Source organism: Mauremys mutica, unplaced genomic scaffold, assembly GCF_020497125.1.
Source record: "Mauremys mutica isolate MM-2020 ecotype Southern unplaced genomic scaffold, ASM2049712v1 Super-Scaffold_100098, whole genome shotgun sequence".
NCBI classification, from domain to species: domain Eukaryota; kingdom Metazoa; phylum Chordata; order Testudines; family Geoemydidae; genus Mauremys; species Mauremys mutica.
This window is the reverse complement of record NW_025423265.1, coordinates 533,241-546,202: the sequence shown is the minus strand read 5'-3', so window position 1 is coordinate 546,202 and position 12,962 is coordinate 533,241. Positions and strand designations below refer to the sequence as shown.

The 12,962-nt window shown below is 45.0% G+C and overlaps 1 protein-coding gene across 1 annotated transcript in view; it reads left to right on the top strand.

Moving 5' to 3' along the window:
- The window catches only part of LOC123358860 (kelch-like protein 40), a 38,799-nt gene extending 29,953 nt beyond the window's left edge, over window positions 1–8,846 (top strand). The window contains exons 8-10 of the mRNA XM_045001015.1: window positions 4,691–4,918; window positions 8,401–8,688; window positions 8,738–8,846. Of these exons, the coding sequence (XP_044856950.1) occupies window positions 4,691–4,918; window positions 8,401–8,688; window positions 8,738–8,846 (625 nt within the window). The remainder of the gene's footprint in view (window positions 1–4,690; window positions 4,919–8,400; window positions 8,689–8,737) is intronic.
- The last annotated feature ends 4,116 nt before the right edge of the window (window positions 8,847–12,962 follow it).

The following is a 12,962-nucleotide window of genomic DNA, read 5'->3' as shown; positions in this document are numbered from 1 at the left end:
TCTGTCGTAAATTGGCACCACTGAGAGGTGGAGTTATGATAATTTATACTGACTGAGGATCTGTCACCGAATAGGATTCTCTACAAATTACTCTAAAAATCGCTAGGATTTAATAGAAAATTAGCCCTTGCCTGTACATTTTTGGAACCATCCTACACAATGTAGCAGGCATACAATTATCTATTAAATTCTTTAGAATAGTTCAGAGCTGCTATAGGAAGCTGAACATCCTCTGTAAAATTCCACAGGAGGTGTCATCAGCATTCCATCCTCTTTCCAAATTCTACTGAAAGCCCCCCCTTGGTCAATTGATTTCTCTCTCTCCCTCTGTTGTTATTTCTATATCTACTCAGCTAGGGATTTAGCTATGAAAGGTACTATGGAACATGAATGTGTATTATCAGATACTAAGTACCCATATCCATATGGTAAATGATATTTCCACATTTGCAGCCTGTGAAACTCAATCTGCTGTAGTTTTCTGCTCTGAAAAGTTGCAGTTACCTTGCAAATCCTGAGCACCAGGTTTCTGCCCCAGGCAATGTCCAGTGTGCACACTACTACACGTGACATCACAACTACTGATTTAGCTGCATTAAAGTAAGGAGTTCGTCTATAGGGCTATTGTTTCCAGTGCTCAGTCATTCTTTGAAATCCTCAGCATACTGATTTCATATCCAAGAGAATAGAAAATTTAATAAAGAAAGAAAATTAAAAGCTCTATATTGTGCTGCAGTGATGAACGGTAGTGTGATCTCCCTTGCAGAGAAAGAGGGCATAAGATTACCCGTGGGCTGAAGAGTCCCTTTCTGTGCCTACTTGTCCTTAGCAGTCAAACATATGGGATCTTTTCTTTGTGGCATAAGAGGCATTACTGCTTGGAGTTTAGAGCGCATGGCTCCTTTAAAACCTTGCCCTGAGGCCCTGAGAGGAAGTGCTGGTGTGTGTGCTTGTAGCTCCAGATGAGGAGGCCCACACATAACAATGCAGCGAGAGCCATCCGTAGTGTGGGAGGGACAGAGCATCCAGCCAGGGATGTCCCAGGACAGGAGCCTGGAGGAGCACCATGCCAGGAAGGAATCATCTGAAAAGGACAAACCGGACCTGACTCAGTATCACTGTTTCCCAGAGCCGTATGGGGCTGTGAATACTTGGGTTTATGACCTTGCACTGGGAATAAGGATGGAATGGGGAGGTTGTCATAGTCAGTGGGTTTGCAGAGAGCGGCAGAAGATGGGCATCAGAGGGGTTTGTTGGGGAAAATTTACTGGCACTGAAGATGACCAGAAGCACTAAGATTTACTGCTGAACTGTAACTCTGCCCAGCACTCCTGAACTGTAGGTCTAGCCACAGTGTTCAGCATCCATCCTTTTGTATAAATAGTGGTATCCCCCAGGTGTCTATACTGGGACCAGTGCTATTCAACATATTCATAAACGATCTGGAAAAAAGGGTAAACAGTGAGGTGGCAATATTTGCAGATGATACAAAACTACTCAAGATAGCTAAGTCCCAGGCAGACTGCGAAGAGCTACAAAAGGATCTCACAAAACTGGGTGAGTGGGCAATAAAATGGCAGATGAAATTCATTGTTGATAAATGCAAAGTAATGCACATTGGAAAACATCATCCCAACTATACATACAAAATTATGGGGTCTAGTTAGCTGTTACCACTCCAGAAAGAGATCTTGGAGTCATAGTTCTCTGGAAACATCCACTTAATGTGCAGCGGCAGTCAAAAAAGCCAACAGAATGTTGGGAATCATTAGGACAGGGATAGATGATAAGACAGAAAATATCATATTGCCTCTATATAAATCCATGATACGCCCACATCTTGAATTCTGAGTGCAGATGTTGTCGCCCCATCTCAAAAAAGATTTATTGGAATTGGAAAAGGTTCAGAAAAGGGCAACAAAAATGATTATGGTATAGAATGGAATTAGGGTGTGGAACTGGAATAAATTGCCTAGGGAGGTTGTGTAATCTTTAAGAACAGGTTAGACAAACACCTGTCAGGGATGGTCTAGATAATACTTAGTCCTGCCATGAGTGCAGGGGACTGGACTAGATGACCTCTCGAGTTCCCTTCCATTCCTATGATTCTATGATCTGGAAAAGGGATGACCAGTGAGGTGGCAAATTTTGCAGATGATGCAAAATTACTGAAGATAAGTCCAAAGCTGACTGTAAAGAATTACAAAGGGACTGGGTGACAAAATGGCAGATGAAATTCAATGTTGATAAACGCACAGTAATGCACGTTGGAAAACATCAGCCCAACTATACATACAAAATGATATGGACTGAATTATCTGTTACTTGTCAAGAAAGAGATCTTGGAGTCATTGTGGATAGTTCTCTGAATACACCTACTCAATGTGCAGTGGCAATCAAAAAAGCTAACCAGAATGTTAGGAATCATTAGGAAAGGGATAGGTAATAAAACAGAAAATACCATAATGTCACTACATAAATCCTTGGTGCGCCCAAACCTTGAATACTGGTGCATTTCTGGTCACCCAATCTGAAAAAAAGATATATTAGAATTGGAAAAGACACAGAGAAGGGGGATGGAACAGCTTCCATAAGATGTGAGATTAAAAAGACTTGGACTGTTTAGTTTAGAAAAGAGATGACTTGATAGAAGTCTAAAAAATCATGAATGGTGTGGAGAATGTGAATAAGGAAGTTTTATTTATCCCTTTAAATAACAGAAGAACTTGGGGTCACCTGATAAAATTAATAGACAGCGTGTTTAAACAAACAAAAGGAAATACTTCTTCACAAAACACATGGTCTATCAGAAACTTGTTGCCATGGGATGTTATGAAGGCCAAAAGTATAATTTGGTTCAAAATTGATATTGAACTTCATGAAATTGAACTTTGTGGAGGAGATAGATCCATCAACAAGGACAAGTGCAGATCAACAAGGACAAGTGCAGAGTCCTGCACTTAGGACGGAAGAATCCCATGCACTGCTACAGACTAGGGACCGAATGGCTAGGAAGCAGTTCTGCAGAAAAGGACCTAGGGGTTACAGTGAGAAGCTGGATATGAGTCAACAGTGTGCCTTTGTTGCCAAGAAGGCTAACGGCATTTTGGGCTGTATAAGTAGTTGCCAGCATTGCCAGCAGATCGAGGGACATGATCATTCCCCTCTATTCAACATTGGTGAGGCCTCATCTGAAGTACTGTGTCCAGTTTTGGGCCTCACACTACAAGAAGGATGTGGAAAAATTGTAAAGAGTCCAGCGGAGGGCAACAAAAATGATTAGGGGGCTGGAGCACATGACTTATGAGGAGAGGCTGAGGGAACTGTGATTGTTTAGTCTGTAGAAGAAAAGAACGAGGGGGGATTTGATAGCTGCTTTCAACTACCTGAAAGAAGGTTCCAAAGAGGATGGATCTAGACTGTTCTCAGTGGTACCAGATGGCAGAACAAGGTGTAATGGTCTCAAGTTGCAGTGGGGGAGGTTTAGGCTGGATATTAGGAAAAACTTTTTCACTAGTAGGGTGGTGAAGCACTGGAATGGGTTACCTGGGGAGGCGGTGGAATCTCCTTCCTTAGAGATTTTTAAGGTCAGTCTTGACAAAGCCCTGGCTGGGATGATTTAGTTGGGAACTGGTCCTGCTCTGAGCAGGGGTTTGGACTAGATGACCTCCTGAGGTCCCTTCCAGTCCTGATATTCTATGATTCTATGATCAATGGACATTAATTAGCCAAGACTGTCAGGGACACAACTCCATGCTCCAGGTGTCCCTATACCCCCAACTGCCAGAAGCATCTGGCACTAGCCACTCTCAGTGACAGTAAACTGGGCTAAGTGAACCATTGATCTGGCTCAGTATGGACATTCTTATGTTCTAAAGGAAGATCAGACCGCAGAGAATCACCAACACAATTTCCTGCAACTCCTAGGTTGTTCCTTTTGGACATTTCCAGTGCATTTGATTTTGCAGGATGTTCTGCGTTTCATGTGAATTGACCTCCCTTGTTGTACAGTGCTGCCAAGAAGGGTAATATTTCACAAGTAGGAAAGAGACTGACTCTTTGATCAGGGAGTGTGTATGGAATGGTGTTTTGGGCTGGAAATCATAGGGTCTAATCTTACTTTTTCCACTCACTGTTGTTTATATTTTTGTGGACTTACTTTTGATCATGGCCCCATACCCATCAATCCTAGTAGAGAGGCAAGGTTATTCTCTCCATGGTTCTGGCAGAATTAAGAATAGATACCAGGTCTCTACTGTAACAGACCTTCTGACTATGAAGATGCCAATTCTATGTACCTGTCTGTAACCACTACTTTAATCACTAGACAATACTTTGCTCCTAAAGTCAGGGAAATAATGTAGGGACTCTGATACCCAGTATTCTACTGGTGTCTAGAAAATAGTTTTTTAGCTCCTTGTCAAAATGTATGTTCTGACCTACCCTCAGCAGCTGGTCTACATCTTAGCTAATAGTTCACATTTTAGCTTAAGTGGTAGAGCTCTGTGCTTGGGATTTAAAGATCCTGGGTTCAAATCTTGCTTGCTGAATATTCCCAACTTTATGATTACACATAATAGATGTTTTTCCAGTTTTTGTTTTAAAAAGGAGTTATTTAATGTACACAGTGAGAAACACCCGTAAACACAGGTTTTATTGTTTGGAACTTTTGTTTCCTCTCTTCCTGCAGAGTACTGCTAGCAGCTGTCAGTCCTTACTTTAAGGATATTTTCACAAGCTCCTGCAAAGAATCCCAGGGTGGAGAAGTTGTGCTGCAGGATATGGCTCCTTCCATCCTCCAAAGCATATTAAAATATATCTACACAGAAGAGCTATCACTTAGTCTAGAGACAGCCCCAGATCTGTTTGCAGCAGCCAGCAAGCTACAGATCCTCCCCCTAGTGGAGATCTGCTGCAGGTAACATGAAAGGACCTGTGGTCTTAGGAGTGTGCTTTAGAATGAAATAAATGTGTGTATGTGTGTGTTAATTGTATATTAAGATGCAGGTAAAAACAAGCATCAATACAATTAATTTAAAACTCAGCTCATCACACTCGGGGTGGTTTAGACTATTTGTAACATGATCCAAGAAACTTTCACAGGGTAAAATGCCTGTTCAAATTCAGCCCTGGGCAATTGTGATGAAATGTCATAACTATGTAAATAGCGATTCTGAATAAAATGAGCTGTGGGTGTCAGCCTGATTTTCAAGGGAAAGATGATGAAATCACCATAATGATAATACTTTCCTCTTATATACAGCCTTTCATCAGGCGATCTCAAAGTTAGCAGTCTCAGCAGACTTGGATGACTTGGATACCTATAGACCAGTTAGCCTGACTTCTATCCTTTGCAAGTCACCAAGCTGTAGAGTCAGTCTCACCTAACGTCGCTCTCTGGCCCAATGAATCTTTCATGATTTAATCCAAAGTGGAACAGCTTCAACAAAAGAGATTGAGGGCGTCTCACATTAGCACTTGCCTGAGATCTTTGGAAGACCTGGTTCAAACCCTTTCTCCCCTCAGACAGAGGGGGGACTGAACCCTGGCCTAAGTGAGTGCTCTGACCACCGGGTTATAAGTTGGGCACTACCTGCTCCTCCAGCCAGATTTTGCCTGGGACCCCAGCCTCTGAGCATGCCTGCCAGATCAGGCCCTGCAAGCACTATCGCTGCTCCTCTGCTTGCCAGTCCCCGGTTTGTGGATCACCCTGTGGCTTAGCAGGGAGATTGGCTTCCGGACACTGAGAGTGAGACAGCAGTGCACATGTCCAGAGGCAGAAACTTCGGTGTCATGGGAACTTTTACAGCAAAAATTTAGGGATCAAGAGAGTTTAGGTGCCTATGGGCTTAGGCAGTAGCCAAGCCAGGGTTTTGAGGACATCAGTGGAGCCTAAAACTGGACAAGTCTACACTTAAATCTCTGCATTGGCACAGCTGCACTGATGTAGATGCACGGCTGTAGTGCTTTAATGAAGACGCTCTATACCGATGGGCGAGAGCTCTCCCATCAGCATGGTTAATCCACCTCTGCTAGAGGTGGTAGCTATGTTGATGGGAGAAGCTCTGCTGATCTGGCAGGCATGCTCAGAGGCTGGGGTCCCATGCAAAATCGAGGGAGGGGGTGAGTTGGTATCATAGGCACCAACTTCTCCTGGCACCCCTCTGCCCCAACTCCACCCCTGCCCCACCCTGATTCCAACCCCTTCTCCAAAGTCCCTGCCCCAACTCCTCCCCCTCCCTGCCCCTACTGGACTCCTTCCCCAAATCCCCACCCCAGCCCCGTCTCTTCCCAGGAGCGCACCGCATTCCTGCTTCTCCCCCCTCCCTCCCACAGCTTGTTATGCCGCAAAACAGCTGTTTCACAGCGGCAAGCGCTGGGAGAAGTGGGGTTGTGGCGCGCTCAGGGGAGGCGGCAGAGAAGAAGTGAGCTGGGGCGGGGCACTTGACTGCCAGTGGGTGCAGAGCACCCACCAATTTTTCCCCGTGGGTGCTCCAGGGCTGGAGCACTCATGAGTCGGTGCCTATGGTTGGTGTAACTATGTCACTCAGGGTGTGGATTTTTCAATAATATAATAATATGGGTCTGTAGAGTGAACCAGAGCTTAGGTACCTAAACCCCAGAGTACCTAAGTACCTTTGTAGATCTAGACCTCAATCTAGTTTATCCAGAAGCGGATTGAGAGGTGACTTGATTCCAGTCTAGAAGTACCCACACAACAAAATATCAGATAATTGAAGGCTCTTTAATGTGGCAAATCTAGTGCCTGAAAGTTGAAGTCAGCAAAGTTGAAACAGGAAATACTATGCAAATGTTTAACAGTGAGAGTAATTAAGCATTGGCAGAATTTAGCAAGGGATTTGGTGACTTTCCCAGAGACTTTAAATGGAGATTGGACATCTTTCAAAAAGACCCACTCTATTCCAACCAGCAGTTAGAGGCTTGATGCCGGAATCACTGGGTGAAATTCTATGACCTGTACTATGCAGGAGGTCAGACTAAACCAGAGTTTCTCAAACTGTTGGAAAGCTGAGTCCTCCCCCTGCTCCCTTTGGGAAAATGAAACCATCATGCCTCTCTGCAACTCTGACCTATTGTGTTACAGGTAGGTCAACCGAATTTTAATTAAACGAAATGAAATTGTATTTTAAAATGTCTCAAATGTTATTGCCCTGTTCCTGCTCCCTGGCCTCGTGTCTGACACAAAACTGAGCAGTCCCACAGATTGTGCAGAGCTTCACAATCTGATTCTTCTTCACCTTTCTCAGTTGCTTTGATGAGCAATGAACTAGTTAACAATGTTGACATTAAAGTATCATCGTTGGCACATGAATTAACTGCCAGTGAAATGGAAGTGGTGGCTCACACCTGCAGAGGACATTATAACTCGGGTATCAGTTACACATGCCTGGGTCATGTTTTGAAAGTTGTCTTCATAACCATAACATCAACTTTTTTTTAAAAAAAAGTGAAGTTGACACTGGAGAGTGAGTAAGGGGCTTGTTCCCATCCCTAGCTAGTCCTCCACGGGTGCCCCCCATTTTGGGACACACAAGAGTACTTGATTACACTGGACCTTTCTGTCCTTAAAAATCGATGCAATCTAAGTAGGCGAGGTTCTAACAGGCCATGAAGACATCCCTGTCACCCCCCAAATGTGGTCTAAGTGTGCAAGAGTTTGTGGTGAGAGGAGTTTGTGTGGGGGCCAGCATGGGGTCTTTGTGTACTTGTGCTTTTGAGCTGCCATTCTGGAGCCTTTCGCCTGAAAGAAATTCACGAACTCAGTTACAGCTGAATAGCCATAAAAGCAAGGTTGCCACCCTAATGTTGGGGTGTCAAACTCAGGAGAAGGTTTTCTCATGTAGTTTGCTTGTAAATTGTGTCTTGTGGCCCCCTCAAGTGGCTAGTCTACATAGAGGGTAACACCTATTACTAATATTGTCATGCTCAGGGTCTAAGTGGTCACCCTATTTGGGGTTGGGAAGGAATTTCCTCCCAGGTCAGGTTGGGAGAGACCCTGGGGGTTTTTTCACCTTCCTCTTTAGCATGGGGTACGGGTCCCTTGAAGGTTTAAACTAGTGCAAATGGTGAATTCTCTCTAACTTGACGTCTTTAAACCATGATTTGAGCAACTCAGCCAGAGGGTTAGGGGTCTATTAGAGGAGTGGGTGGGCGAGGTTCTGTGGCCTGCAATGTGCAAGAGGTCAGATTAGATGACCATGATGGTCCTTCTGACCTTAAAGTCTATGAGCTAATGGAGGTCCTCCTCTTTAAACTCAAGTAGGAGAAGTCTGTTCTTTGGTGCTGAGGTCTCTGGGTTCAAACCCTGCTGACAACCTGTCCTGGGGTGATAACAATCGCTGATGCATTCCCAGTGATTATTTCCTTTGTTCCTCCCAGGTTTCTTTTGAAGACCATTTCCATACAGAACTGCATTGGGCTGTACAGACTGGCTCAGGCTTACAACCACCAAGCTCTCCTTTATGCTACCATGCAGCTCATCACCCTAAACTTTGGAAGGTTCTGTGAGGATGACGACTTCTTGAGTCTGGACGTCAGCAGTTTAATCACCATCCTGTCTTCAGATGGCCTTGCAGTTGCTTCTGAGTTAGAAGTGTACCAGGCTGTGCGTCGCTGGATACAGTTTCAACCCACCACAGGCCGCTCCCTCCTCAATGAGCTGATGAGGTGTGTCCGGCTGCCCCTCCTGACAGATAGAGAGCTTGTGGAGGTGCAGCTGGATTCAGAACGGTATGGGGATGTTCAGCTTCACTGGAAGCAGTTGGACAGTGAAGAGAGGTTGCTCGAGAGCGGGGGACTCAGACAGGGCATGTCTGATGAACTGATAGTGTGTGTAGATTCACAGATGTGGGAGGACCAAGAGCTGGAGAATGAAGATTTTCTGATGGGCTCTTACGATCCTCATGCAGAAAAGTGGGAAAAGCTTCCAGGCTTGAAATCTTTGACACATCCAGCCTGTGTGGCGCTTGGAGACAAGCTCTATGTATCTGGAGGCATCTGCAGGAATTCTTATTCAGATGCTTTGTATGAGTTCAACTCTTTTAAAGGCCAGTGGACACAGCTCCCTTCAATGTCCGTGCCCCGTGCTACACATGGATTCCTAATCTGTAACCAGAGGCTGTATGCTATGGGAGGCTGGCGTGGGTTTCATGAGTTCCTCAATTCTGCAGAATGCTTTGACATAGCAGAGCAGATATGGACTCCCATATCTAGGATGCCTTTTGCTCTGAGCCGTTCTGCCTCCGTAGTGCTCAAGAAGAAACTATACTTACTAGGGGGAGCAACAGGCCTGACTGGCTCTTGGCAATTTCATAGAGGGCTTCTGATCTATGAAGTTAGCGCGGACACGTGGACTCAGGTGTCTCTGAACAAAGGGTTCTTTTCAGCGGGTGCGGTTGCCATGAATAATGGGATATACGTTATAGGTGGGTATGCTGAAAAGAGAACCAGAGAGTGGGTTGAGGGTGGTCTCATACCAGAAAACCGTCACTGCACTAGAAAGTGTTTCTTTATCTCTGGTGATGGCAGCATGAATGAGGCGGTGATTGTTCCAAAACTGCCAAAGGGGATTGCTAATGCTGCAGTGGTCCGTTGGGAAAAGAGGATCTACGTCTTGGGTGGGGAAAATTAACCCAATGTTATAAAACAATTTATTATTGGGAACCCGGTGAGCCCAAGTGGAGCAAATGCCCAGAAGACATCCCTGTCTCTCATGAAGGTGTCAGTGGGTTTGGTTGTACAATGCTGAAGAGACCCAAAAAGGAGATCCTGTCCCTTTTTCAAACGACATCGGTAGCCCTGATAGGTGTTGTTGGGAAATAGCTGCCTCTTAATATTTCTTTTTAGTTAGCTTTGAATAAACATAAATAATGGAGCAAGACACAAATAAATTGATTAAACCGTGAGCACAAACATAATTACACAGGGTAATGTGGACTCACAACTGACACTAGCAAAAAGCTTACGCCACTATAAAAACAGCCTGCTCCAGAAAGGCTGTGCCACATTAGTGGACATGATATTTCTTGCAAAAAGTTTTTTTCCTGATTGAATCTGCCTGTGTTAAAGATCAGAAAACTTCTGTGTAAAGGGAGCAAATTTACAAAATGTTGAAGTATGTAAATGTGACCTACAGTTTCTAGATGTATGGCCTTGCACTTGGGTTGTATTAAAATGCATCTTGGTCAAATGATCTGGTTGGAATTATATCCTGGAAAGGAATGACTCTGGAAAGGACTTAGTGGTCAGGAGGATAACTGATTGAATGTGAACTCCCAGTGTGATATGGTGGCTAAGAAAGCTACTGTGATCATTGAAAGTATAAACAGGAAAATATTGAGTAAGAGCAGTGCGGTGGTATTACTGCTGTAAAAAGCACAAGTAAAACCATTCCTAGACTATTGTGTCTAGTTGTTGTGTTTGCATTTCAAAAAAGAAGTTGAAAAATTAGAAAGGGTTCAGAAAAGAGCTACAGGAATGATTTGAAGTCTGGAAAACCTGTCTTTACAGTGAAAGATTTAGGAAGCTCAATCTATTTAGATTATCAAAGAAAAGACTCAGAGGTGATGTGATCATGGTCTACAAGGTCTTTATGGGGAGAAGATTTCTGATATATGAGGGCTCTTTAATTTAGCAGACAGAGGAATAAGAAGATGCAATAGTTGAAAGCTGAAGCTACATAACTTCAGGATAGATATAAGGCATTTTTTTTAAACAGTGAGGGTAGTTAACCATTGGAACAATTTACCACAGGATGTGGTGGATTCCCCATCACTTGGAGTCTTTAAAACAAGACTGGATATTTGTTTCTGAAAGATACATTTTAGCTCAGCCAGAATTTTTAGGTTAGATGTAGGAGTAATTAGGGGAAATTCTATGGCCCATGTTAGACAGGAGGCCAGAGTAGATGATCATGATGGTCCATTCTGGCACTAAGTATTATGAATGGTGACAACATCGAGAGAAACACACGTGTCACTCTCTGGAAGAATGTGAAAAATCTCAAAGCCATTTTCTCTAGGAAATTCACATTTCTGAACTTTGAAACAGCTGGTGGAGGAGGATGAGGTTCTACTAAATAAAACTTCCTTTTGTGTAGATTAGGCACTAGGCTGGGAGTCAGGAGGATCAGAGTTGTATGCCCACTTCTGTCACTATCTGGTGGAACTCAAACTCAGTGGTACTTATATAGCACTTTAGGAACACTGGCCCATTTCCAGTTGTGCTTAACTGGGTGTGCATCCAGTTGTGCATCTTCTCTATTGACACCTCAGCCTGGGACAGTTCCTCATATTTGTCACCTCAGGTGTGGGAATCTCCCTCATATTCTCTGCAGTGAAGACCAATGCAAAGAATTCATTTAGCTTCTCTGCAATGGCCTTGTCTTCCTTGAGTGCTCCTTTAGCACCTTGATTGTCCAGTGACCCCACTGATTGTTCCTGCTTCTGATGTACTTACAATAAATTTGCTGCTAGTTGTTGTGTTCTTAGGTAATTTTTTTCTTCGAATTTGTTCTTGGCCTGCCTTCTTATACTTTCATACTTGATGTCTCAGGGTTTATGCTCCTTTCAATTTTCCTCACTAGGATTTGACTTCCAATTTGTAAGGGGTGCATATTTGCCTTTAACCACTTCTTTTACTCTGCTGTTCGGCACGGTGGCATTTTTTTGGTTCTTCTATTGTTCTTTTTAATTTGGGGTATACATTTAATTTGATCCTTTATTGTGGTGTTTTAAAAAAGTTTCTATGTTGTCTGCAGGCATTTTCACTTTTGTGACTGTTCCTTTTAATTTTCTTCTAACTAGCTTCCTCATTTTTGTGTAGTTCCCCTTTCTGAAGTTAAATGCTACTGTGGTGGGCTTCTCTGGTATTTCCCTCCCACCTCCCACAATGATGTTAAATTTAATTATATTATGGTCACTATTACCAAGCAGTTCAGCTATATTCTCCTCTTGGACCTAATCCTGTGCTCCACTTAGGATCAAATCAAGAATTGCCTCTCCCCTTGTGGGTTCCAGGACTAGCTGCTCCAAGAACCAGTCATTAATGGTGCCTAGAAACTTTATTTTCTGAATCCCACCCTGAGTCAATATGGGAATAGTTGAAATTCCCCATTATTGTTCAGTTTTTTTTATAGCCTCTCTAATCTCCCCCGAGCATTTCACAATCACCATCACCATCCTGGTCAGGGGGTCAGTAGTATATTCCTACTATTCCACCCTGCTATCCGTCCCTCTCCGCCAGCCACCCTGCTATCCGCCCCTCTCCGCCAGCCACCCTGCTATCCGCTCCTCTCCGCCAGCCACCCTGCTATCCGCTCCTCTCCGCCAGCCACCCTGCTATCCTCTCCTCTCCGCCAGCCACCCTGCTATCCGCTCCTCTCTGCCAGCCACCCTGCTATCCGCTCCTCTCCGCCAGCCACCCTGCTATCCGCTCCTCTGCGTCAGCCACCCTGCTATCCGCTCCTCTGCGTCAGCCACCCTGCTATCCGCTCCTCTCCGCCAGCCACCCTGCTATCCGTCCCTCTCCGCCAGCCACCCTGCTATCCGCTCCTCTCCGCCAGCCACCCTGCTGTCCGCTCCTCTCCGCCAGCCACCCTGCTGTCCGCTCCTCTCCGCCAGCCACCCTGCTGTCCGCTCCTCTCCGCCAGCCACCCTGCTATCTGCACCTCTCCGCCAGCCACTCTGCTACCTGCACCTCTCCTCCAGCCACCCTGTTATCCGCTCCTCTCCGCCAGCCACCCTGCTCTCAGCCAGCCACCCTGCTATCCGCTCCTCTGAGTCAGCCACCCTGCTATCCGCTCCTCTCCGCCAGCCACCCTGCTCTCCGCTCCTCTCTGCCAGCCACCCTGCTATCCGCTCCTCTCCGCCAGCCACCCTGCTCCTCTCTGCCAGCCATCCTGCTATAAGCTCCTCTGCGTCAGCCACCCTGCTGTCCGCTCC